Source organism: Heteronotia binoei, chromosome 20, assembly GCF_032191835.1.
Source record: "Heteronotia binoei isolate CCM8104 ecotype False Entrance Well chromosome 20, APGP_CSIRO_Hbin_v1, whole genome shotgun sequence".
Taxonomy (NCBI): Eukaryota; Metazoa; Chordata; class Lepidosauria; order Squamata; family Gekkonidae; genus Heteronotia; species Heteronotia binoei.
In genome coordinates this window covers 16,352,168-16,378,181 of record NC_083242.1, presented here as the reverse complement: position 1 = coordinate 16,378,181, position 26,014 = coordinate 16,352,168, and the positions used below count along the sequence as shown (strand labels likewise).

The following is a 26,014-nucleotide window of genomic DNA, read 5'->3' as shown; positions in this document are numbered from 1 at the left end:
TCAGAGCGGCCTACAATCTCCTTTACCTTCCTCCCCCACAACAGACACCCTGTGAGGTGGGTGGGTCAGAGAGGGCTCTCACAGCAGCTGCCCTTTCAAGGACAACCTCTGAGATAGCTATGGCTAACCCAAGGCCATTCCAGCAGGTGCAAGTGGAGGAGTGGGGAATCAAACTCGGTTCTCCCAGATAAGAGTCCGCACACTTAACCACTACACCAAACTGGCTCAAGACTGTTATACAACACCAACTGCTTACTGAGAGGGTGGAAAACAGGAGAGTCTGCAGAGAGTGTTTGGTGGTGCTACAGCCTGGGCCATCCTAGCAGTACACTCTGAAGCAGGGGTGGTCAAACTGTGACCCAAGTCATATTCTCCAGGAGCTTGGAGAATGCATTTAAAGTTATAGTTGCTTTCTTTCCACCTCTCCCTCTCCCATCTATCTTCCTTCATTCCTTCATCTTACAGCTCTCAAACATCTGACATCCATGTCTTGCAGCTCTCAAACTTCTTATGTTTTTTCAATGTGGCTCTTAAATTATTCAAGTTTGGCCACCCCTGCTCTGGAGTATAGAATTGCTTGTGGAGATCTCAAGCACTTTGAATGGTCAAGATCCCTTTTTGTATTTTTTCTGTAAAACTAACAGAGTAAAAGAGTTTATTTCTTCTATTGTAGCTGAAGAGACAAGCTCTTTCTCATGGAAACTCATACTAGATAAGAATGTCAGTCTTCAGGGTGCCACTGGAATTCTGCTTTGTTTTGCTAGAATAGACGAACATGCCCCACTGTAATCAGGTAATACCTTGCAACCAACACATTTTCACAGCAGCCCTTAGGACATCATGAAGAAGAGATCGACTGAAAAAAAACAAAGCCACCAGAGAAGTTCCGCTCCTACCTTTTGATAAGCTTGATTGACTTGAAGGCCTCATCCATGTCCCCAATTGTGAGATAGAAGCTGAAGTTGAGCATGGCGTCCCGGGTGGCCTTGTCGCACTCTTCCAACCCGACGAAGTCTCGCAACGGTCTCCGGGCGACCATCTGATAGAGCTGCATCAATCCAGTCTCCCCCTCGCCCTCTCTATCGGCTTCAGGCTGAAAAGAGGTCACCAGTCACACAATGAATGAATAAGGGCCACTTTCCAATGAAAAACAAGGCCTGCATAATTTTAAGCATGTGGAAGAAGCTGGATTGCTCTCATATTCCAAGAGAGCAGAAATCTGTCATTTGTTTGCCTTAAATCTTCAGAAAGGAGCTTTGTGTCACAATAATGAGGAGCTGAACAAATGGAGCAATTCCTCAGGCATCAAAACAGTTTGTGCAGTTGTCAAGAGACCGTAACTTTTAATCTTTTAACTTCTCAAGGCTGGAAGTGAAAAGCAAGGATTATGGTCTGAAGGCACCCAATGCGGCACTACTGCTTAAGCGGCTGGGGAGAGCATGTCTTCAGCACTGCATGCTTGGGAAACCACATGTAAAACTATCTGAGCCCTCTGGAGGAAGCACAGGAAAAATGTGAAATGAATGCTGAAAAGCCTACTGTGGTTTTCCTTCATTGTAACACAATAATCCACAAATGGCACCCAGATCTAAGAAAGAAAGGGGGGGGGGAGGGAACATTTCGAACAATTTACAGTGAGAATAAAATAATCTTGTTTACTGGCAGCAGACTGGTGGCTGCATCGGAGAGTCATACGGGAAGCTGAAAGAAATGTTTCTGGGCAGAAGAGGAAGAAGAGGTTGGATTCATATCCCACCCTTCCCTAGGAGTCTCAGAGCAGCTTACAATCTCCTCTCCCTTCCCCTCCCCACAACAGACACCCTGTGAGGTTGGTGGGGCTGAGAGAGTTCTGAGAGAACTGCTCTGATAAAGTTATGACTGACCCAAGGTCACCCAGCTGGCTGCACGTGGAGGAGGAGTGGGGGAATCACACCTGGTCCTCCTAGATTAGAGTCTGCACACTTAACCACTACATCAAACTGTATTGTGGCAATTTCACAAAGAAAATGTGATGGTCTTGAGTATGCTCACCCATGAATCCTTCATGCCGGGATGCAAATTTCAGGCAGCAGCAGGTGGCTATGACAAAACTTGCCACACCATTCACAGTGATCCCTGGGGCAAGCAGCTATCACAGATCGACTCAGCATAAAGGTAAAGGTAGTCCCCTGTGCCAGTCGTTTCCGACTCTGGGATGACGTTGCTTTCATGACATTTTCACGGCAGACTTTTTACAGGGTGCTTTGTCATTGCCTTCCCCAGTTATCTACACTTTCCCCTCAGCAAGCTGGGTCCTCATTTTACCGACCTTGGAAGGATGGAAGGCTGAGTCAACCATGAATCATAGGATCATAGTTGGAAGGGACCTCTAGGGTCATCTAGTCCAACCCCCTGCACAATGCAGGAAACTCACAAACACCTCCCCCTAAAATCACAGGATCTTCATTGCTGTCAGATGGCCATCTAGCCTCTGTTTAAAAACCTCCAAGGAAGGAGAGCCCACCACCTCCCGAGGAAGCCTGTTCCACTGAGGAACCACGGTCAGGAAGTTCTTTCTCATGTTGAGCCGGAAACTCTTTCGATCTAATTTCAACCCATTGGTTCTGGTCCTACCTTCCAGGGCCACAGAAAACAATTCCACACCATCCTCTATATGACAGCTCTTCAAGGACTTGAAGATGGTGACCGTATCACCTCTCAGCCACCTCCTCTCCAGGCTAAACATGCCCAGCTCCTTCAACCTTTCCTCATAGGACTTGGTCTCCAGACCCCTCACCATCTTTGTTGCCCTCCTCTGGACCCATTCCAGCTTTTCTATATCCTTCTTAAAATGTGGTGCCCAAAACTGAACACAATATTCCAGGTCTTACCAGAGCAGAGTAAAGCGATACCATCACATCACATGATCTGGACACTATACTTCTGTTGATATAGCCCAAAATTGCATTTGCCTTTTTAGCCACCACTTCACACTATTGACTCATGTTCAGCGTATGATCTACTAAGACCCCTAGATCCTTTTCGCACATACTACTGCTAAGACAAGTCTCCTCCATCCTATAACCATGCATTGGATTTTTCCTACCTAAATGCAGAACTTTACATTTATCCCTGTTAAAATTCATTTTATTGATTTTAGCCAAGTTTTCTGGCCTATCAAGGTCATCATGTATCCTGTTTCTGTCTTCTTTTGTGTTTGTAACCCCTCCCAATTTAGTATCATCTGCAAATTTAATAAGCATTCCCTCTATTCCTTCATCCAAATCATTGATAAAGATGTTGAACAAAACAGGTCCCAGGACAGATCCTTGAGGCACTCCACTTGTTACTCCACTCCAAGAGGATGAGGAACCATTCACAAGCACTCTTTGGGTGCGATCTGTCAACCAGTGACAGATCTACTTAATGATAACAGGATCCAAACCACATTTTACCAACTTGTCGACAAGGATAGTATGTAGAACCTTATCAAAAGCCTTACTGAAATCAAGATAAACGATGTCTAGAGCATTCCCCTGATTCAGCAAGGTGGTCACTTTCTCAAAAAAAGAGATCAGGTTAGTTTGACTTGACTTGTTCTTGAGAAAACCATGCTGGCTCTTAGTAAACACATCCATTCTTTCTAAATGTTCCAGAACCGACTTGTTTGATGGTTTGTTCTAAATCTTTTCCAGGTATAGACGTCAAGCCGACAGGTCAGTATTTGGCCGGATCGTATTTTTTCCCCTTCTTGAAGATGGGGACAACATTTGCCTGCCTCCAATCTTCCGGCACCTCTCCTGTTCTCCAAAAATTCTCAAAAATAATAGCCAGAGGCTCAGAAATTACATCCGCAAGCTCTTTTAGAACCCTTGGATGCAATTCATCTGGCCCTGAGGACTTCGTTTCATTTAAAGAAACTAGGTGTTTATGTACTACCCCAATCTGATCCTAGGTTGGAACTTCATACCCTCCTTATATGTTGTTTTTGCCATGCTGAGCACCATTTCCCGCAGAAGAGAAGACTGAGGAAAAGTAGGAATTGAGTAGTTCTGCCCTCTTCATTACCTGTTACAATTTCACTTTCTTGCCCTCGCAATGGGCCTACCGTTGCTCTTTTCTTACTCTGAACATAAGAACCCTTTTTTTGTTGTTTTTAGCATCTTTGGTCAGCCTAAGCTCATACTGAGCTTTAGCTTTCCTTTTTCTCTACAAGCACTGGTGATTTGTTTACATTAATCCTTGGTTATAAGGCTCTCTTTCCAATTCCTAAAGGATGTTTTTTTATTACTAAGTCTTTAGAAAGCTGTTTAGAAAGCTGTTCTTTAGGCTTTTTCCATTTTTTCTTCTCATAGGAATAGTCTCTGATTGTGCTTTCAGTATTTCACTTTTAAGAAACTCCCACCCCTTCTGAACCCCTTTCCTCCTAAGTATTTCTGACCATGGGATTTTACCCAGCAGAGTTCTAAGTTTATCAAAGTTTGCCTTTCTGAAGTCCAACCTATAAGTCTGACATAGCTTTTCCTTTCCCTAAGACTGTAAATTCCAAAATCACATGGTCACTACTGCCCAGTGTGCCCACTATTTCCACTTCTTCAATCAATTCTTCCTTGTTGGTGAGAATCAAATCCAAGAGAGTTTTATTTTCACAAAACAGATCAGGAGAAAACATGTATCTGAAGGTGCAAAAACTAAAAAAGAACCACAGCTATGATAGTGAACTGCATTGGAATGTACAGAAGCCATTCACAAGACAGACTGTGCATGATAGAAGATAACAGATAATAAAAGAAAGACGAAGATGGGGGAATAATATGGTGAATCTGAGTCTGACTAAGTCAATTATGCTGCAGCAAAACGGGCTTCTACTACTTCTGCTGCTTGAATCCTTAGCCAATAGGCCATGAGTCTTGGTAAGTGCCAGCAACTTTCTGCAAAAAAGCCTTGCTTCTTTTTTGTGACCTGATAAGATCACAACATTTGATGTGTGGGTAGAAATATATGGCAGTATTACAAGGCCTCTTCAAGTTACACCTTCAAATCAGTTTAATTTGGGGACGCACAAGACTAAGTTCCTGGATCAACAAGTTATCATTAAGTTGCATGTGAAGAACAGATTACTTCTTGTATCCTCCACTCTCTCAAAGTCCCTTTATATTTCAAGGACAAGAGCAAATCTGAGAAACCAAACCTGAATCTGAGAAATCAAACTTGTATACTGGCAGATTTTTAAATGATGACAGGACAGCTACTGATACTTACATAAGGTTTATAGATATCTCCTCTCCAAAACAATAACTAGTGGCAGCAATAATGAAAAAGAAAAAGAAAATAATGACAGAAGTAGCCAACAGAGAAAAGCAAATACTGGGGGTTGGGGGTACAAGTGGAAAGCAGAGAAAGCAAAAGACATTGTGAAAGCCAGCTCTTAACTGTGTGTGTGTGTGTGTCTGCATTTGAAACTCATGTTGACTTCTGGTGACTGACCCCTCAGGGAGGTGGCTGAATAAGCCTGCCCCTGCCTTCCAACTGGGTATTTCAAGGACAGTCTCTCATCCAGGTACTAGCCACAGTTAATCTTGCTTACCTTCCGAGATCCGATGAGATCAGGTTTGCCTGGTCTATCCAGGTCAGGGCAGAGTCTCCAACCAGCTTTGTTGTACCTCTGATCCCCACATGCTGGCGGCCATTTTATATTCAACAGAACTGTACAAAGTTAGCAGTGCTGCCTGCCCCATGCCAACAACAATGGCAACATCGTGGGGGATATGGTTATCATTTCTACCTTATCTGGAAGCTTGTCTCAGACTTCCGATGGAGTGCCAAAACACCAAATTAGCACAAATTAGAGAAAGAAGTATTTCTCTCCCTTTCTTACAATACAAGAACTCGTGGGCACTCAATGAAATTGCTGCACAGTCGAGTTAAAATGGATAAAACGAAGTACTTCTTTGCCCAAAGAGTGAATAACACGTGGAATTCACTGCCACAAGAAGTGGTGGCGGCTACAAGCATAGGCAGCTTCAAGAGGGGACTGAATCAACATATGGAGCAGAGGTCCATCAGGGGCTATTAGCCACAGCTTATTGTTGAAACTCTGTCTGGGGCAGTGATGCTCTGTAGTCTTGGTGCTTGGGAGGAGCAACAGTGTGCGAACTTCTAGTGTTCTGGCCCCACTGACAGACCTCCTGATGGCACTTGGGTTTTTTGGCCACTGTGTGACGAAGATGAAGATATTGGATTTATATCCCACCCTCCACTCTGAATCTCAGAGTGGCTCACAATCTCCTTTACCTTCCTCCCCCACAACAGACACCCTGCGAGGTGGGTGGGGCTGAGAGGACACAGCAGCTACCTTTTCAAAGACAACCTCTGCCAGAGCTATGGCTGACCCAAAGCCATTCCAGCAGGTGCAATTGAAGGAGTGGGAAATCAAACCCAGTTCTCCCAGATAAGAGTCCACACATCCAGTCCATGCACAAAGTGTTGGATTGGATGGGCCACTGGCCTGATCCAACATGGCTTCTCTTATGTTCTTATGAATGGGAAGTAAACAGAGTTGGGTGTGCCCTGATTTTCTGGGTAAGTGCTTCTTAAGAACCCACCTCTGAATATCCCCAGAATGACTATTTATTGGCATTACCTGTTTTATCACTACCTCTGATGCTGCAGGATGGAAAGAGGAGAATTTCATCAGCCTATACCTACCTCCTCTAGCCTCAGCTTAGCTCAGCCTGGTCCAGAGCACCTAAAAATATCCCCCCACCCCAGGTGGAGACAGGAGGAGCAATGTTCCAAGCCATCCTCTTTAATTTGGACTTCTCACCTTTTTGGCAAAGTAATAATGTGGCACTTCCATGCCCAGGAGAGACTGGTAGGCTGATGGCAAAGGAAAGCTTTCTTGTACCAAGAGACCGTGCTCCTCTGTACTGAAGAAGGAGATAATCAAAACGTTCATCTGGAAGAGAGAAATCGAACACTGTTTGGGTTTTATGCAGCAACATCCTTTTTTGAGGTTTGTTTTTATTTTCCATTTTCACTTGGCAGGGTTTGCAGTATTTTTTTTTAATCAGCACAGACACACACCTGCTACAGCTGGCTGAGTTACGGACTTCCTCTCTAAATGTGAGCAGACAAGAACACACGTTGCACTTCAGCGTGTGTTCCAGTAGCACAGAAAGAGCCCTGACCTTCTCAGTAGGGAAACCTTCACTTGAAAGTATGTGTCTTCAGAAGAGTTTGGGATCCTTCTAGGCAGGGCTGGCCCTGGACTGTCTGGCACCCCAGGCAAGGCTAATTTCTGGCACCCCCCTCCCTAACCCTCCCCTGCACTGATAATGTCACTGAGTCACATGAGAGGGCACCCAATTTGGCACCCCCAGAAGACCAGCGCCCTAGGCAATCGTCCAGTTTGCCTAGTAGCAGGGCTGGCCTTGCTTCTAGACTCAGGCCGCAAAGTTACTTCTTTGCAGATTCTGCCATGCCACTAGATACTCCTGTTGTTTGGTCAGGTCAACATCAACAGTCAACCCCTGAGAGCAGCAGGAGGAGATGATGGTGGTGGTGGTGGTGATGATGATATAGGATTTATATCCCACCCTATACTCTGAATTTCAGATTCTCAGAGTGGTCACACTCTCACCTTCTCCCCCCCACCCACAACAGACACCCTGTGAGGTAGGTGGGGCTGAGAGAGCTTTTAACAGCAGCTGCCCTTTCAAGGACAACTCCTGTGAAAGCTATGGCTGACCCGAGGCCATTCCAGCAGGTGCAAGTGGAGGAGTGGGGAATCAAACCTGGTTCTCCCAGATAAGAGTCCGCACACTTAACCACTACATCAAACTGACTCTGATGTCAACGTAGGCTAGAACATATTTTGAGCCCAGAGGCTCCTTTAAGACCTTAAAGGTGCCCCTGGACTCAAAATTTGTTCTGCTGCTTCAAAGAGAGCCAGTTTGGTGTAGTGGTGAAGTGCACGGACTCTTATCTGGGAGAACCGGGTTTCATTCCCCACTCCTTCACTTGCAGCTGCTGGAATGGCCTTGGGTTAGCCATAGCTTTTGTAGAGTTGTCTTTGAAAGGGCAGCTGCTGTAAGAGCTCTCTTAGCCCCACCTACCTCACAGGGTGTCTGTTGTAGGGGAGGAAGATAAAGGAGATTGTGAGCCGCTCTGAGACTCTTCGGAGTGGAGGGCAGGATATAAATCCAATTTCTTCTTCTTCTTAAATCAGCACTGCTCCCTACCACAATGTAGCACAGAACTATCATACTGGGATTTCTGCTACTCCTTCCAGTCTTAACCACAAATGATGGCTTGCTCTCTTCCCTCTAAACAAGGATTCCAAATTCTAATTCAGTCCTCTTTCATAATCCTGGTTTATAAGAAAATGAGCAAATGATAGTTTGTGGTTTAGACGCAGCAACAAACTGCAGTATGATGTGGGATTCTTTGACTGAGCTGCATACAAGTGGGGGAGGGAGGGAGACGCAAGGCTCCCTGAGGCTCGATCACATAACGACAAGCCACCTTTATGAGTAACACTAGCCTCAACAGCCAATCCCAGGGAGAGACGGGTAGGAGAAATATATACCATGTTTTCTGGAACTGGCTGCTTCTTATCGGACGGCTGCTGGCTTGGGTCGAGGACAGCTTCGCATACAAAGAGCCTCGGTTCGCTCTGATCCCAAAAATGAGCAATGGGGATGTGGCCGCAAAGATCAGGATGTTTGGAGCTGTCTTTGCTGCTTGGACGACAAAAAGGAGAAGAGCAAAAATCCAGACAACCAGCATGTTCGTGCTAAGCCTTGAAACATGGCATAAATTAATACACACACTCCTCTACTAGTGAAACAGAATCAGCTGTTTGAGCTCTAGCTAGATGAAACATTTGCTGTGACTCATCAAAAGCAGCTTCTCCCATGCTTGTGCGTGTTGCGGACAGCAGGAATTGGCAAAAGTCGTATTTATCAGGCTGGGTACACACTACGCTTGTGGATTATCACAGAACCAAAGCTATCAAAAAGCATCCCCAGCCCTGCTAAAGTTAAAAATGACAAACATCTTGCATCCAAGCTCATCCTATATGTTCTTTGATCCCACTTTAGGCCTGTGGAACAAAACCAGCCCCACAGTGAAGACTCAAAGACCATAAAAAGGTAAAGGTAGTCTCCCCTGTGAAAGTACCAGTCATTTCTGACTCTGGGGTGACGTCGCATCACGATGTTTTCACGGCAGACTTTTTACGGGGTGGTTTGTCGTTGCCTTCCCCAGTCATCTACGCTTTACCCCCAGCAAGCTGGGGACTCATTTTACCGACCTCGGAAGGATGGAAGGCTGAGTCAAAACCTTGAGCGAGCTACCTGAACCAGCTTCCGCCGGGATCAAACTCAGGTCATGAGCAGAGCTTGGACTGCAGTACTGCAGCTTACCCCTCTGCACCACAGACCATACAGCAGTCAAAGGAAGGAAGTGCCTTCAAAGACCACAGCTAGATAGGCCCCATCTAAGGCATGAGTGCAAGTAAATTTAACTGCAGCATAAGTTTCTTTCTGTTCTTCAGTTATTTAACTTTATGTACACCCTGCCTTTCTCCCCAGTGGTGATCCAACATGGCTTGCCTCTTTCTCCTCTTCCCCTTTTAACTTCATAACCCTGTGAGGTTAAGTTACAAATGCATAACAACTGGCCTAAGATCAACCAGCAAGTCTTAATGGCAAACTGGGGATTCAAACCTAGGTTTCCCAGCTCCTAGTCAGACACTCTGATCAAAGGGGTGTCGAACTCATTTGTTATGAAGGCCAGATCTGACATAAACGAGACCTGGCCAGACCATGTGTGTGCCTATTTAAGATTAGGTAGCGGAGATACAAACTTTTTAAAGAACACAGACAAAAAACGTCGACCTTAAAATAAAGCATGCTTAAAACATTAGCACTTGTTGGTCTTAAAGGAGCTTTCTTTGCATTTCTCCCATTAGATCCAGGAAACTGGGCAAAGGAAGTTTTGGTTCTTTCCCTCCTCCCACCCAGGGGACCAGGGGAGGAGTCTCAACTAATGGAGAAAACTGAGGTTTTGCTATGTAGCTCCTGTGTGATTGAGCAAACCTGGCAGAGCAAGGTGTGACAAAAGGAAGCAAGAGAGAGGGAGAAGGAAGCAAACAGGAGCCAGTTGCTCGGGGGCCTGATGGGAGCCCTCCGGGGCCTGATTCGGCCCCTGGGCTGCATGTTTGACATCCCTGCTCTAACCGATATTACTACACTGGCTCAGAGGCGAGCAATGTTCAGCACTCTGGCATCTCCCCAAAAACCAGCAAAAGAAACTTGTAACTCTGAGCAAGCACTGCACACTGATCTTGGGGTTTCCCATCAAAACTCTGCCTCAAGAAAAGCCGGTTCCCATGATCCATACAGAGAACACCACAGCACTAGTTTGTACCTAGTTTATTGGGCCTTTTTGCCTACTCTGAAAATGCAGCCCTGAAACGTGTAGGTAGTGCCCAGAGGAGCTGCAAGACCAGGGGAGTGCTCAGCAAAACTTCCAGTCATTAAGGGTAGGAGTTCTGTGTCCCGGATGACTGGTCATTCTGCTGCAAGCCAGGTGGAGAGACAGAACGCTTTTCACGGCTGTACTACATGAAAAGAGATCCTACAGAGGACACAACGTCCTTTGGACTACTCTGCTTGGGACTGCCTTTGAAGAGATCTCAGAAGCTCAAACTGGTGCAAAGTACAGCAGTGACATTCCGGCTGGAGTCAGCCGGTCAAAACGTACCACTCCCGTGCCACATAAATTGTGCTGGTCAGACGCTGGCTTCTGTGCCCACTTCAAAGTGCTGCTCAGTATCTTTAAAGTCCTTCATGGCCTACCACGTTTCCTGGTATATTCCCCTATTATCAGTTATGTTCTTTAGACAACCTTATCCTGCCACTGCCCTCCCCAGTGTGCAAGACAGCAATAGTTAGGTCACAGGCTTGCTCTGGGATAGGTCCAATCAGGTGCTGGAGCTCATTAGCACAACTCATTTGCATAACCTATTTGCATATGCCACACACCCCTAACATCACTGGAAGGTGTACTAAGTTATATCAGCTCAGCATCTACCTTAAAATGCTTCTTGAATGATAATTGTCATAATAAAACCTTTCTCCCATCATACTTTTAAAATTACTTTTTCCCGTGTGGCCCCAATGGCATGATGAAGATTTCCATCTGCCTGCTTTCTATGTTTTGGTTATTGTCCCATTTTTTGTGGAGGGAAATATCAGAAAGTTTGTCAAATCTCAGAGTTCAGCACAATTCTCACAAGGGGCTTGAAGAATGGAGCCCAGAAGCAAGATTTTTTGTGGGGGGGGGGGGGGGGAGAAAGAACCAGAGCCCCGTGGCACAGAGTGGTAAATATGCATTACTGCAGTCTGAGCTCTTTTCATGACCTGAGTTCGATCCCGGCGTAAGCTGGGTTCAGGTAGCCGGCTCACGGTTGGCTCAGCTTTCCTTCCTTCCGAGGTCAGTAAAATGAGGACCCAGCTTGCTAGGGGAGAAGTGTAGATGACTGGGGAAGGCAATGGCAAACCACCCTGTAAAAGTCTGCCGTGAAAACATTGTGATGCAACGTCACCCCAGAGTCAGAAACGACTGGTGCTTGTTACGTCTTATCACAGATTTATGGCAAGTCTGATTACAAGAAGATTCTGATTTGAGGTTTTTATAATAAGAAACCACCAGAAAACATATTTAACCTATGCTAACGTGCTTTTCTTGAACATTGGTCAAGAAACCCCTTGGTTGTCAGAGACCCCTTGTGGATGATCGAGACATTAAAGCCAGGTTTCTGCTGAAACACAGCATATATAGTCACTCACCATTCAAGTTAAAGGAACCACGTGTGACTTTAGACAAGAATCCAGAGCTATCAGTAAAGAACAAGTAAGGGCTCCCACAGTCAATGGAAAATCCAAAACAAATGCAGAAACCGGGGGAAATTATATACTACAGATCAGATATGTATTATCACCAGGAAACAATATCAATATCAAATAGCATACTCGTATTTTAATTCACAGCACAAAGGTAATGAACGCATACTTCTAACTCCAAGATGGAGACAAAAAGGTATTTCATAAAGAGACCATAGCTGTACAGAATCTAAATCCAGATGTAGTGATAGCCAAAAGCACTGGACCCAATAAGACCAGGAAATGAATGCAGAAAATGCCAAGGTCCCTTCACCCAACAATTGTTGATATTGTTTCCTGGTGATAATACATATCTGATCTATAGTATATAGTTTTCCCCACGTTTTTGTTTTGAAGAATCCAGAGTGCCAAGAGATTCAAAGATGGCTTAAGAAAACAGTTACAGTTGCCAGCTGTGTTCCCTCTAAGCTGGGTTAGTGAGAGCAAGCTTACAGTTTCTTAGCCTCCAGTTCACACATTTTCATCTTAACTCAGGAACAATGGCCCCAGGGCAAATTAACTTATGCAATAGCCCACAACTTTAATGCCAGTAGCTCAGAAAGTAGAATTTTTGCTCACAAGACTCCACAGCTTAGAGCAGGGGTCCCCAACCTCTGGTCCGTGGACCGCTACCGGTCCGCAGCCTGTTGGCAACCGAGCCACAGCCTCCTCCCCCTGCCCCGCCCACAGTGCTGCACAGCCTTGCCGCCCCACACCTCCTCCAGCACCCTCCGTTTTTATTATTTTAAGGCCAGGGAAGGGGCAACAACCTCCTCCCCGATCGGCAGCAAAAACCTCCGTAGCAGCAGCGGGCGACCTGCTGAAGAAGTGGTGCCACCTTTGTCTCCTCTCCACTTCCTTCCTGGGTGTGGGGGGAGGAGACAAGGGCAGCGCCGCTTCTTCAGTAGGTTGCCCACTGCTGCTACGAAGGTTTTCGCTGCTGATCGGCGTGGGGGTGTGTGTGGGGCGTTGTTGACCTTTAAAGAGCCGGGAAAGGCTGCACTTCGCCCCTTCCCTGGCCTTAAAATTGTAAAAACCGAGGGTGCTGGAGGTGCTGTGGGGGACAGGGCGAGGCTGTGGGAGGGGTGGCGAGGCTGCATGGTGGGGCAGTGAGGTTGCGTGGCCATGGAGGGCGGGGCCAAATTCAGTGCCCCCACCCTGCCAGTTCCCAATGCCGCAAAGGTTGGGGACCATTGGCTTAGAGGGAACATTGGTCGCCAGTCCCCCCTCCATCCCACCCCATGATTCACTGATGCCATCTTCATCATTTGTATCTGTGAGAAGGAGACCCTGGAGAAATCCCACTAGAACGTCAACTTCCATTCTTAATGGAGGCCTGCAGAATGCAGGTAATGGCAGAGCACCCATTCTGGCTACAGGCGGGAAGACTACATTTTTCTGCTTGCATCCGTTAACAGTCTCTTTCAGCAGAAAACTGAAACTGGATGCATGATGGTTAAACGGGTTTCCCTGGATGAACTGGCTGTTTATCTGCAGGGACTTTTTTTTAACATGAGGAACTATCAAAAGGGGTCAGCAGCCCCCCTGCCCGCTGCAATCCAAGGTGACACAGCATAACCCATCACCTCAGAATTCAACTAAGCCTAAAACCAGACCACTCCATGCAGCTCACTCTCTTGCAGTGCAGCTAAAGATATCTGATTTTTTTTTTTAGCCAAACCAACACAGAGCATTGCATACACCTATTTCTTTATGACATGTGACCCGGGAGCCAAATCAAGCCCCTGGAGGGCTCCTATCAGGTCCCTGAGCAACTGGCTGCCATCTGCTTCCTTCTGCATAACAGCTTGCTTTGTCAGGCTTCCTCAATTGCACAGGAGCTACAGAGCAAAACCTCTATTTTCTCCATTGGCTGAGACTCCTCCCTTGGGGAGGAAGGAGGCAGAGGTATCATTTTCTTTGCCAGGCTCTCTCAACTGCACAGCAGAGCTACTGAGCCAAGCCTCTCTTTCTTCTGCTTGAGGCTCACCCCCCCACCCCAGTCCCCTGGGGAAGAAGGAAAGAGCCAGAGCCTTTTTTGCCCAGTTCCCTGGATCCCATGGGAGAGATACAAAGAAAGCATCTTTCAGACCAACAAATGCTAATATCTTAAGCATGTTTTATTTTAAGGGTGTTTAAAACATATTTTTAATTGTGTTTGTCTGTGTCTTTTATAAAGTTTATATCTCTGCTACCTAATCTTAAATAGGTACACACATGGCTTGGCCCAACAAGGTCTCATTTATGTCAGATCCAGCCTTCATGAGTTTGACACCCCTGCTTTATGGGAGATCTATCTCCATTATGGAACATAAACACTTCCACTGACACAGCAAGAGAGAGGGACAGCAGGTAGAGCAGTTGCCTCCTTGTTGTGGAGGATGCCGATTTCTGGGTTAGTCCCAAATGAGAGAAAATAAAGGCCCGGGAGGGGGGGGGGGATTCCTAGCCTTGAGAAAGAGGGAAACTAGCAACCCAACATGAAACACACTTTGCAAGTTTAACACTTGGTGGGCATGCTCTCTCCTGTACTCTGTCCTCTCTTTTCTTATTTTCGAATCTGCAAGCTCAGGTTAACAGACCAGGAGAAAGTGCAAACTGCAGATTTCCCTCCCAGAATTAACAGACAACCAGGACTTAATATAAAGTCACCATAACTCTAGATATGCACCATTTCCCATTCCAGATAGCAAAACCTCAGAGGTATGTATGCACATAATGGATTGTTCCACCTGCTTAACAGTTATGGTTTTCACTTGATTTCAGGTTCAAAGCTATAGCAGCTGCAAAGCACTTTTCAACAATTCAAATGGTTAAAAAAAGAAAGAAATCCATCTTAACCCCAAAATACAACTTACGCTTTTTTTCCCCCACCCTGAGGAAGATAAATGTCTACCTGTCACCCTCCTGTCCGGCAGAATACAGCATCTCCTTAGCATCCTTCTGTTGACCAGAGTGGAAATCAAAGAGAGTGACTGTGTCCATTTCAATGTCATAAAAACAGATCCTGGGATCAATGCTCTGATCAGCCTACAAAAATATTTTTAAAAGTTTTAAAAAGAGACACAATATGATGGGGTCATTCTAATCAGTGTTCCGATAATCCCTCAATCTGATGAACCGATCTGACAAGATGGAAGAAATGTACAGGAAGAAGAAAGCTGTAAAAGTAGTAGATTCTTCTCCAGATGTTCTCAGTCTCATGCAGTAGTTTCTTGGACTACAGGGACTCTGGAACTATCTTTTTTTAGTGCCCTTCTCAACAAGCAGAACAAAATAGGAGTCCAGTAGCACCTTTAAGATCAACCAAGTTTTATTAAGAACGTAAGCTTTCATACGAATGCCTACTTCATCAAATGGAATGGGATACAGTTAGCAGAAATACTTCTAGCTGGTAGGCAGTGGTTTAGAATGCAAAGCTAGAATCCAATGGCAAAATAGTGAAATTAACAATTGAAAGAACATTCGGTCTGGATAGCATTTGCACGGGAAACTGATAAAACAGTAACATGTCAGAATGTGAGAATGTGTTAATCACTATATTGCTAGCAAGCCTGAGCCATAATGAGGACATTTCTTTCTCAGACATTTTTCCTGTTCACCTAATTTACCTTTTAACATGTAACAAACATATCAAACAAGGTTATTGGTTATTATTAGTTCTTGCCTCCTGGGGCAGGAGGTGTCTCTGAAGAGCCTGGGAGGTGCCACTTTTGCATCTGCAGGCAGCGCCTGTTTCAAAACAGCCGCCTTCATCACAGGAAGATGCACAGCCTGTGCCTCCTGATAGGATCTCAGCCCCCATGGCAGCCATTTTGTGGTGGCACCCCCAATTACAAAAGTGCCTGTGGGCCAAACAAGGTTGGAGATGCTTAGGGCTCCGGTTGTTCTGTGGGCTGCTCTGTGTGCTCTTAGTCCCAAAGGCAGGCAAGCCCCATCTCACCTTGCTGAGGAGGATGCTGACTTTATTGCCACTGGCATTGCACTTCACTGAGGCGATGCCACCGGTGTCTGGGATCAGATCAGCCACGGCCTTGCTGCTGCAGTGCACTTTTGCTTCTCTGGGGGAAGAAAAGTCGCTTAGGACACCATCTAGCACAATGAGAGCTACCTCCTCTCCAAACAACAACAATTTAAAAAAAAAACGTAAGAGGCATCCCCCAATACTTGAGGTTGTCATAAGACTTTGACCTCTGATTGTTCTTTCTGGACTGAGTAATGAGTCATTTGAAAAACCAAATCCCCCGTCAGAGTAAGAAATCTGTGTGTATTTGCATGAGCAAAGAATACAAAGAGGAAAGTATTTTCACGAGCAAAGAATTGCGGGACCTTGCCCAGTTCCACAAGGCCTGCAAGACGATGCTATTGCAGCTGGCTGTTAACTGAACCTGCCGAGACATAAGATCTAATAGGATGTCTAAGAGCATCGAATGCCATCTGTAACTAAATGGAAATTAGCACCAAATTGTTGAAACTGTTTTGTTTATCTAAATTGTTTTATTGTGATTTACTACGTATCGTGAGCTGCCCTGAGCCTGCTTTGGCGGGGAGGGATATAAATCGAATAAACTAAACTAAAAATAAACTATGCTTGGCCTATTTCACTAGAGCCACATACCCATGGCAAATGCAGACTAGTACACAAAGGCCAATCACAGCATCCCACTGAGTCTACATGTGGCAAAATATACAGCAAGTGTCTATGTCAGGATGCAGCGACAGTGAGACTGGAAGGACTCATTAGTTAATTAAGTATGGTATTAGCAAATACACAGCAGATAGGATGACAAACTCCTTTCTGGCTACACAAATTGTCATGGCGGCTCCATGTTAGCCAGAGCGGCCTTTACCAGTCCCCCACAACATAATGACAAGAAATACTTTTTTACAAAGACAGAATGCACTGCAACTAGCACTATGTCTTCCTCAATGAATAATTTTTATACTGTTTTTCTCCCCAGAGAGACTCAAAGCCAGGGGTGGCCAAACTTGCTTAACATAAGAGCCACATAGAATAAATGTCAGATGTTTGGGAGCTGCGGGAGCTGCGGGAGCTGCGGGAGGGAGGGAGGGAGGGAGGGAGGGAGGGAGGGAGGGAGGGAGGGAGGGAAGGAAGGAAGGAAGGAAGGAAGGAAGGAAGGAAGGAAGGAAGGAAGGAAGGAAGGAAGGAAGGAAGGAAGGAAGGAAGGAAGGAAGGAAGGAAGGAAGGAAGGAAAATAAATGGGGAGGGAGAGGTGGAAAGAAAGCAACTTTGCCTTTGAATGCATTCTCCAAGCCACTGGCTGGCTTGGCTTGAAGTTATTTAAAGAGACAACTGACTTCTCCAAGCCAGCCAACAGGGTGGTGGGAGCTTCAAGAGTCACGCAATATGTGTAAAAGAGCCACATGAGGCTCCCGAGACACAGTCTGGCCACCCCTGCTCAAAGCAGTTTATAAAAAAAACGGGAAAGCAGAACATCCAGATTAGAAAGGCAAAGAAAGCCACATTAGAAAGCCAACAAATTTGGGCTAGGCTGGGCTCACCAAGCTGACCATTGCAGGTTCCAAGCTGCCAGCCCCAGGCTATGAACCAGATAAGAACTGGCTGAGGAGCGATGAAAAAGGCAGAGGCAGGAGGAAGACACAGCAACAGTGGAAGGCCTGAGAGAGGGTGAAAGGCAGAGGTGGGAAGAAGAGGTGGCAGCAACAGTAAGAGGCAGCTATGGCAGGAGCATGGTGGTGGCTGGGAAAGAGGCAGCAGCAAAAGAAAGTGGCAGGAGAAGAGGTGGTTGCTGGAGAAGAGGAGGTGGCATCAGCAAAGGACAACAGCAGCAGAAGAGGTGGTGACGACTGAGGGCAGCAGCAGCAGGAACCAGATGGCAGCTGGGAAGAGGCAGCAGCAAAGGAGAGCAGCAGGAGAAGCAGCAGCAACCGGGGGCAGCAGTGGCAGGAGGAAGGTGGTAGCCAGAGAAGCAGCGGAGGAAGCAGCAGAAGCAGGTGACAGATGGAGAAGTGGCGACACAGTGGGGGGAGGAGGAGCAGGAAGCAAAATGGAAGAAGCAGCTGCAAAGAGGAGCAGCAGGAGAAGCGCCAGGGGTGAGAGCAAGGTAGCAGAGAAGGGGTAGTGGCAGCAGGGAAAAGGTGGAGGCAGGGCAGTAGCGGGGAGAGGAGGCAGCGGCAGCAGTGAAGGAAAGCAACAGAGACAAGGTGGCGGCTGGGTGGCATCTTCGAAGGATAAAAAGATGGCAGCCCTGGTGGCAGCTACAAGCTTCAAGAGGGGATTGGATAAACATGTGGAGCAGAGGCCCATCAGTGGCTATTAGCCACAGTGTATTGTTGGAACTCTCTGTCTGGGGCACTGATGCTCTGTCTTCTTGGTGCTTGGGGAGGGGCCACAGTGGGAGGACTTCTAGTGTCCTGGCCCCACTGGTGGACCTCTTGATGGCACTTGGGTTTTTTGGCCACTGTGTGACACAGAATGTTGGACTGGATGGGCCATTGGCCTGATCCAACATGGCTTCTCTTATGTTCTGACAGTTAACGCAGACAAGCGGGGGGAATGCAACCTTGCCTCCTGCAAGTTCCTCCCAGGTCCCCTGCTTATGATTTCAGGAGGGGAAAAAAACCAGAAGTGAGATACAGAACCGTGTCAATGTTTCTTTGTACCTGCGAGAAAGATCAAAAATCTTGAAGTGAGCCAAGTCTGTTCCGACAGTCAGGAAGTTCCCGCAGACGTCCAGCAGGCAGGGGTTCCCTTCCGATTCAGAGAACGCCAGCAGCTGCTTCACCGTGCCCTGCGGAAAGGAGAAGAGCAGTGCCTTCAGCCGCAAACCTCTGAGGCTTTCCTTTCGCCTTAATGACACCACAGAAACCGCAGCGGCTTGTCCCGGTTTCGTTTTGACAAACCACCACCAAGGAGCAAACCAGCCACAAGGAGGTCCTGATGGCCACATCCAGCAAAGAGATAAGGAACTCTTTTTAAAAAGCAAACGAGAAAACCAATCGAACTTTTAGGTTCCTTTTTAACAGATATTCCATTTTCTATTATGATCAATTCACTTTACCACCACCAGCTAACAGTAGTTTATTACTTTATCTTTGCCAATTCTAAATTAAATATTTGAGGGTTAAAACCTGCAAAAAGAATGGTTAACATAGGTGTCAATCAAACCAAGTAGTTATAGAAGGGACAACCCCCCAGAGAACTGTAGTTCATTCCTCTGGCAACAAGGAATTTATTGATTTATTTATAATTTGGATTTACATACTGCCCTTCTCTGAATTCACAGAGTTCAGGGCGGTTAATAACAAAATATGCAGCTTAAAATCCAAAGTCAAAATAGATAATACAATATCCGAATGGCATCAAATCAAGATACCATGTGCATTATTGTCCCACAATAAGAGGGAAAAGTAGAGTGGGGGAGGGGAAGGGAATGCCAGGTAAGACGTTACCCGTTTAGCACTCAATTACATTTTCTGCTGCAAAAGGATGGCAGATTAGCCTAAGAAGTGTGCCACTCTGATGGTATTTTTGTATGTAGCACAGCTTTGAGGGAGATCACAGGTCAGCTCCAAAAAAGTTTAATACCTCTTGGTTTCTGATACCATTTCAACATCATTTGCCCATCCCACCCAAAAAAACCCAGGCTCAAGAACGCAACAGCTTGCCTCCCGAAAGAATCTTAATTAAAGTGGTAACACAGTATATAACATCAGAAACAAAACAACAACACTGTGCACAAAGGCTCTATAAACAATAACATAAAGTCTCTCTTTGTTTTTGTTTTTTGTTATTTATACTTTATTAATTTTTTTTTCATAAGCACATCGCAGACAGTCATTCCGTCGAATGAACAATGGCACTCATCCCACACCCTGTGCACTGCCACCATGTATTCTCCTGATCTAAACTGCCTGTAACCGGAATGACTTAATTAGATGCCGGCATGCCAGTTCCCCAGCCCACGTGCCCCCGGGCAGGCAAATCCCAGACTTCAAGGTACAGAGTATTGAGTATTTGATGCTTCTAAAAAAGCCGACCAAATCTCTTCGAATTGTTGTTGTTGACATTGCCGGCAATATGCTACCCTTTCTTGCACAGCTAAGGCATACATTCCCTCGAGCCAAATTATAATCATGCCAGTGAAGTCTTCACGCCACTGCCGCAGGATACGCCGCTTCGCAATCATTATAGCACGTGCAGCCCATCTTCGCTGCATACGAGTCAGTGGCCAGGTCGACTGGAAGTAGTTCAATAATATCTGCATAGCAGAGATAGACTGGTCAATATTAAGTACCTGTTGCATCCATCGAACGATCCCGTCCCAGAAATTTTGTAGCATCGGGCAATTCCACAGCATGTGAACCAGACCCACCTCTGGGCGCAGACACCGCCAACAAGCCGAGGATTCAGCCAAACTATGCTTATAGAGGCGAAGAGGAGTCCAGTAAATCCTGAACAAAAGCTTTTGTTGTATTAAAATCAGATGAAGATCTTTCGAACAATGCCAGAGATCACTACAAATAGCAGCCCATTAAAAAGGGTAAATAGGGCAGTTGATTTCCTCGCTCCACTTACATCACAAGTCTTCCATAGAGTATTGCGAGTCTTTTTTCAGGCATGAATATAAAACACGGACTGGCTTATTTTGTTCTATTGCATGTTCTAGAGTCTGCAGGAGAGGCGGGGTCTCCGGAACTGCCAAGGCATCTGTGCCGAAAGAAGTGGACAGTGAATGCTTCAGTTGCTGGAATTGCAGCCATTGGTTAGCTGGTAACCCAAAGCCGCTTTGTAGATCCTCAAAAGAAAGAAACGTATCCTCATTGCTATCTTTAAGCTGAGTGAGAGTTAAGAGACCCCTCTGTGCCCATAGCTTCCAAATCACCGGCCATCCCCCTATCTTCACTTCGGGGTTGCCCCAAAGGGTCATCTGACTATGGATGTAATCAAATCCATAGGTATCACCCAAATATTGCCATGTTTGTCTTGTACCCCGAATTGATGGAAGAACCGACTCTCCCTGATGGTATGTTGACCCAAGCACATTCCATGTCGACAAAGGAGTGAGAACGGCAGTTTCCAAGTTAATCAGGGGTGACCCTACAAGTTGATTAAGTGAAGCCCATCTCTGAATACCAGCCAACAAGTAAGCCCGATGGTATAGGCATAAATTTGGCAGGCTGAATCCACCTCGGTCGAATGGTAACTGTAGATGTGCCCACGACAGCCGGGGGGTTTCCCCTCCCAAAAGAATTTCATTAATATTGAGTTGATTTTTCGAAACCATTTCTGCGGTATGTATTGATGGATACCACGCAACACGTAAAAGAACATAAAGTCTGTCTTTGTTATTTCAATAAGTAAAAAGATGATACCCACTACACAGCATCCTGTGTGACTTTTTGTATGCTGTGTAGTGTGCATATCATCTTTTCACTTATTGAAATAACAAAGACAGACTTTGTATTATTGATTGTTTATAGAGTATTTGTACACAGCGTTGTTGTTTTGTTTCTGCTTCCCCAAAGAAGCAGACAAACAGAAGTATGTCAGGCTGGATGCCTTTTACAATGTAAACCATGCCCCAAGCCCTCAAATGCCAATCCAGGTGGTTTTCATCGTAAAAATGTATGAAAAGAAAGAAACCTGAGGCAATGTCATTATTTACAAGAAGGCCACTATTTCCACTAATGCTTTCAATTCAACTGATAAGAGTAAAGATGTCCAATCACAGAAAGGCAAGATCCAGAAGTACATTTAAATGACAGAGTCGAGTTGGTAAGCCTCTGCACTGGGGTTGTGACAAAGCATTTGCCCTGTACCAAGCTCTTTGCTAGGCAACTGCCTAGAGAGGCCTAATGTTAAAGCCAGCCCTGCTTACCTGCCATGTACGAACTTGTACACGATTTGGCTCAACGGTGTAAAGGCTTTCTTCGTGCACAGCCAACACAGGGGAGTCACAGGCAAAAGAACCTGGAACCAGATACGAGAGCACAGGCCCCCCGATACATGTCACTAATTGTTACTGACACAATCAATTGTTCCACCCACACAGATCCAAAACCATATGTTCCCTTAAGCATTCTCTGAACATGCTTAAAAACATAGGTCATGTACAATCACATACATTCCTCTGTTGGGGGAAGCCTTTACGAAAGGCTGCTTATAAATGATAGGTTATTTGGGGAAAGTCATGGCTAACATCGGATTTTAGGTTGAGAGCCAGTTTGGTGTAGTGATTAAGAGTGGCAGATTCTGATCTGGAGAACCGGATTTCATTCCCCACTCATCCACATGCAGCCAGCTGGGATATAAATCCCAAATAAATAAATAAATAAATAAACAAACAAACAAACTTGGGTTGGTCCCAGTTCTCTCCAGTCAGAGAATCACAGAGTTGGAAGGGGCCATCCAGGCCATCTAGTCCAACCCCCTGTAAAATGCAGGATCCGCCTAGAGCATCCCTGACAAATATTTGTCCAGCCATTGCTTCAAGACCGCCAGGAAGGGGGAGCTCACTGGTTCCACTCTTGAACAACTCTGACTGTAAAAAAGTTTTTCCTAGTATCCAGTCAATACCTTCCCACCCTTAATTCAGACCCATTCTTGCGAATATATCAGGAATTTCTACAGCTAAGTTTTCATATAACTGTTGATCTGCTGGCTTGCTAGCTACTATTCATACTGATTAAACAAAGAGCACAAAGAGAAAACAGCAAGTTTAGCTACTGTATCCTAGTGATGAGAGTGCGAGGCAATGAGAAATCCAAGATTCAACCTCACCACTGAGACAGAGCTCACTGTGTTGCCACCTTTCAGCATTGCCTTCCTCACAGGACTGTTGATAAGGGGAAAAGAGCTACTCAAAGGAAAGATGGCATACCAGCGTAACAAATATCTTAAAATTAAAAAGATTAACTTGGCTATATGAACAAAAAACGCAGAAACGTGAAGGTTCTGAATCAGTAACATCCTCAAATGTATTTTTATAGGACATCTATACCATTAAGATACTCTATTAAAGCCCATGAATCTTACCTGCATTTCGCAGTGCGGTACCTTGAATTTCAAAGATGGTAACTCGTTTTCCGTTCCAGAATACCACTGCATCCTAAAGGAGCCACAGAATTAAAACAAGTCCATGCCTGAGACTTGGGCTCAGAAACAATAAATAAAATCACTTCCAACAACTCTAAGAAATGGAAATCTTACTACTGACTGCCAACGAAGAGAAAGCCAAGAATTGTTTCACTTCTAATACACTTCCATTGGAATTAGTTGTTTGAAACAGGGGAGCAGTTTTCTACCACATGCAATTTTGTAAGTGACAAGAATAAAGGGAAAGGTTGGTTGGAGGGGGGGGGGAGTGTTTAAACAAGGAAAACAGAAAAACAACATATTTAAGGATGTTGAAGAAATCCCCCCTTGTAACTGGCACTCAATTGCTCCCAACATTTTGTCCCCTCTAGAGCATATTTATTCTTCATCAGGGTTCACTCTTTTTGTTAATTTACAAAGTCTAATTCCTGCATGCCTGGGGAGCCCTCTAAGTAGCCTGAGAGCCTAAACTAGTTACAGTAATTAATACAGTATTAAAATAAAACCTTAAGTCCATGAACAGGATGTTTAAATTGGGTTAACTTGGTAACAGAAGCAAAAGCTGAATACAAGCAACTTTGTTTAGGCTAACAAAGAAAGCGAGGAGAGCAAAGGGGCTATTCTGTATTTTCTTTCTGAGCTAAGAAAAGGATGTTCTCTGCATCCACATCAGTCATCTCCCTGAAACAAGCACAGGAGTTGCAGGACATCCAAGCAGCCCCCCCCAAAAAAGTTCATCCCCTCCCAACAGACATACAAAAATTTATGCTCAGGGCTTTTTGTGTAGCAATAACTCCTTTGCATATTAGGCCACACACCCGATGCAGCCAATCCTCCAAAAGCTTACAGTAGACTCTGCAAGAGCCCTGTAAGCTCTTGGAGGATTAGCTACATGAGAGGGGTGTGGCCTAATATGCAAAGGAGTTCTTGCTACAAAAAAAGCCCTGTTTATGCTCTTTCACAAAGGGCCAAAATGGAGAGGGCATAAGGAACCTGGAGCATGGGAGAGCCTTTCTACAGCCACTGGCCATTAGTATGCCATCTCCCCCATGGCAATGCCCAGGGGTGGAATTCTAGCAGGAAATCCTTTGCATATTAGGCCACACCCACGTGATTTAGCCAATCCTCTAAGAGCTTACAAAAAAAGAGCCTTTTAAGCTCTTGAAGGATTGACTACATCAGGGTTGCGTGGCCTAATATGCAAAGGAGCTCCTGCTAGAATTTCACCCCTGATGATGCCCTTATGCAAATAAGGAGGGTCTGGGACACGCTCCATCCTAAAACCCTGAGTTTAGCCAAGCCGCAGGACAGAGGTAACAGCCATGGTCAGAGGTTACCTTTGTGGCAAAAGCTCCGTTCACATGCATGTCAATGCGGAGGTTGTGGGTGGTGGTTGCACTGAAGAAGGTGACATTGAACAGGTTGGGGGACACCTGCACCACCGCCACCTGTTGGTGGAAGTGGGAAGACATGGCCTGCTCATTGAGGATCATCACACAGCTGGTAGTGTTGACGGCCAGCAAGTTCTTCTTGGAACCCCACTAAGGGAAGAGACAAAATGTTGGTCTTTAAAGATGTAAATATTCTGCTTAAGTGAGAAGTTTGACTTTTTCACAGGAGATTTTCCAAACAGCTTATGCAGTTTCTGTAGTTGATCCTTTAGCAACAGTCTGGTAACCGAACTGCCAAGTTATCCCTTACTATCTGCAGTTGTCCTCAAGTTTATTGTTCTCAAATCAAGATGAAGACTTCAGCGTGATGCAGCTGAGCTTCTGGTATTCCACACACTTTCCCCAGCTTCCATAACCATTTCATTGTACCTCACATACCGCTATAATAGGGTAGCCAAACTGTGGCTCGGGAGCCACGTGTGGCTCTTTTACACATATAGTGTGGCTCTCGAAGGTATTTGTCTCTTTAAATCACTCCTCCAAGTCAAGACAGTCAGCAGCTTGGACATGCATTTAAAGTTAAAGGTACTTTCTTTCCACTTCTCACTCCCTCCCCCCACTTATTTGCCTGCCTTCCTTCCTTCCTTCCTTGTCTTAAGGCTCTCACAGATCTGACATTCGTGTCTTACAGCTCTCAAACATCTAAATCTCTCCCACACAAGGCCCATTTAAATATTAGTGTTTTCACATTGCCAGAACACTATGCACTTTTACTTCAAATTCAATACATTTGATAGTTTGCACGTTTCCGCTAAAAAAAACGTACGGTCAAGGCAATTGCTCCTCCTTTCAGAATCTGGGTTTTAAAGGATATACCAAGTTTTACAAGGGGCTCCCCCAATTATTTAACCCATTGGAAAGGAGGGTTTGTAGAAAGGAACTGGTCTATGTTCAAATATCTGGGCAGGGGAGGTTTGTGCTCCTGGTTTTGATGCCGCTTGCACTACCTCCACATCATAATAACTCATGTTATTATGGGGAGGGACAATGGCTCAGTGGTAGAGCATCTGGTTGGTAAGCAGAAGGTCCCAGGTTCAATCCCCGGCATCTCCAACTAAAAAGGGTCCAGGCAAGTAGGCATGAAAAACCTCAGCTTGAGACCCTGGAGAGCTGCTGCCAGTCTGAGTAGACAATACTGCCTTTGATGGACTGAGGGTCTGATTCAGTATAAGGCAGCTTCATATGTTCATGTTTCCTGACCTCCTTAATGGTAAATTGTTTTCAAAACATACAACAGAATAAAGTTGTACAGCAGTTTTTCAGGGCCAGAGGAGCTCTGATTATCTTCAGTTTCTGAATCAAATAAACAGAGGTTCAAGGAAACAGAAAGTACCACATTCTAGGCCAGGGGTGGCCAAACTTTGACTCAGGAGTCACATGTGGTTCTCACACATATTGTGTGGCTCTCGAAGCCCCCACCACCCTGTTGGCCAGTTTGGAAAAGGCATTTCTCTCTTTAAATCACTTCTCCAAGCCAAGCCAGCTGGCGGCTTGGAGAAGGCATTTAAAGTTGCTTTCCTTCCACCTCTCCCTCCTGCCTTCCCCCATCTATT

General features: G+C 45.5%; 1 protein-coding gene across 2 annotated transcripts in view; it reads right to left on the bottom strand.

Moving 5' to 3' along the window:
• Nucleotides 1–26,014, bottom strand: part of IFT140 (intraflagellar transport 140) — a 133,015-nt gene that overhangs the window by 92,804 nt on the left and 14,197 nt on the right. Inside the window, exons 9-17 of one of the 2 annotated variants that reach the window (XM_060261049.1) lie at nucleotides 24,348–24,551; nucleotides 22,951–23,023; nucleotides 21,794–21,885; nucleotides 18,576–18,703; nucleotides 15,874–15,991; nucleotides 14,827–14,960; nucleotides 8,570–8,723; nucleotides 6,806–6,937; nucleotides 897–1,093 (exon numbers count right to left, since the gene is read on the bottom strand). In XM_060261049.1, coding sequence (XP_060117032.1) covers nucleotides 897–1,093; nucleotides 6,806–6,937; nucleotides 8,570–8,723; nucleotides 14,827–14,960; nucleotides 15,874–15,991; nucleotides 18,576–18,703; nucleotides 21,794–21,885; nucleotides 22,951–23,023; nucleotides 24,348–24,551 — 1,232 coding nt within the window. The remainder of the gene's footprint in view (nucleotides 1–896; nucleotides 1,094–6,805; nucleotides 6,938–8,569; nucleotides 8,724–14,826; nucleotides 14,961–15,873; nucleotides 15,992–18,575; nucleotides 18,704–21,793; nucleotides 21,886–22,950; nucleotides 23,024–24,347; nucleotides 24,552–26,014) is intronic. The other variant, XM_060261050.1, reaches the window with a different exon arrangement.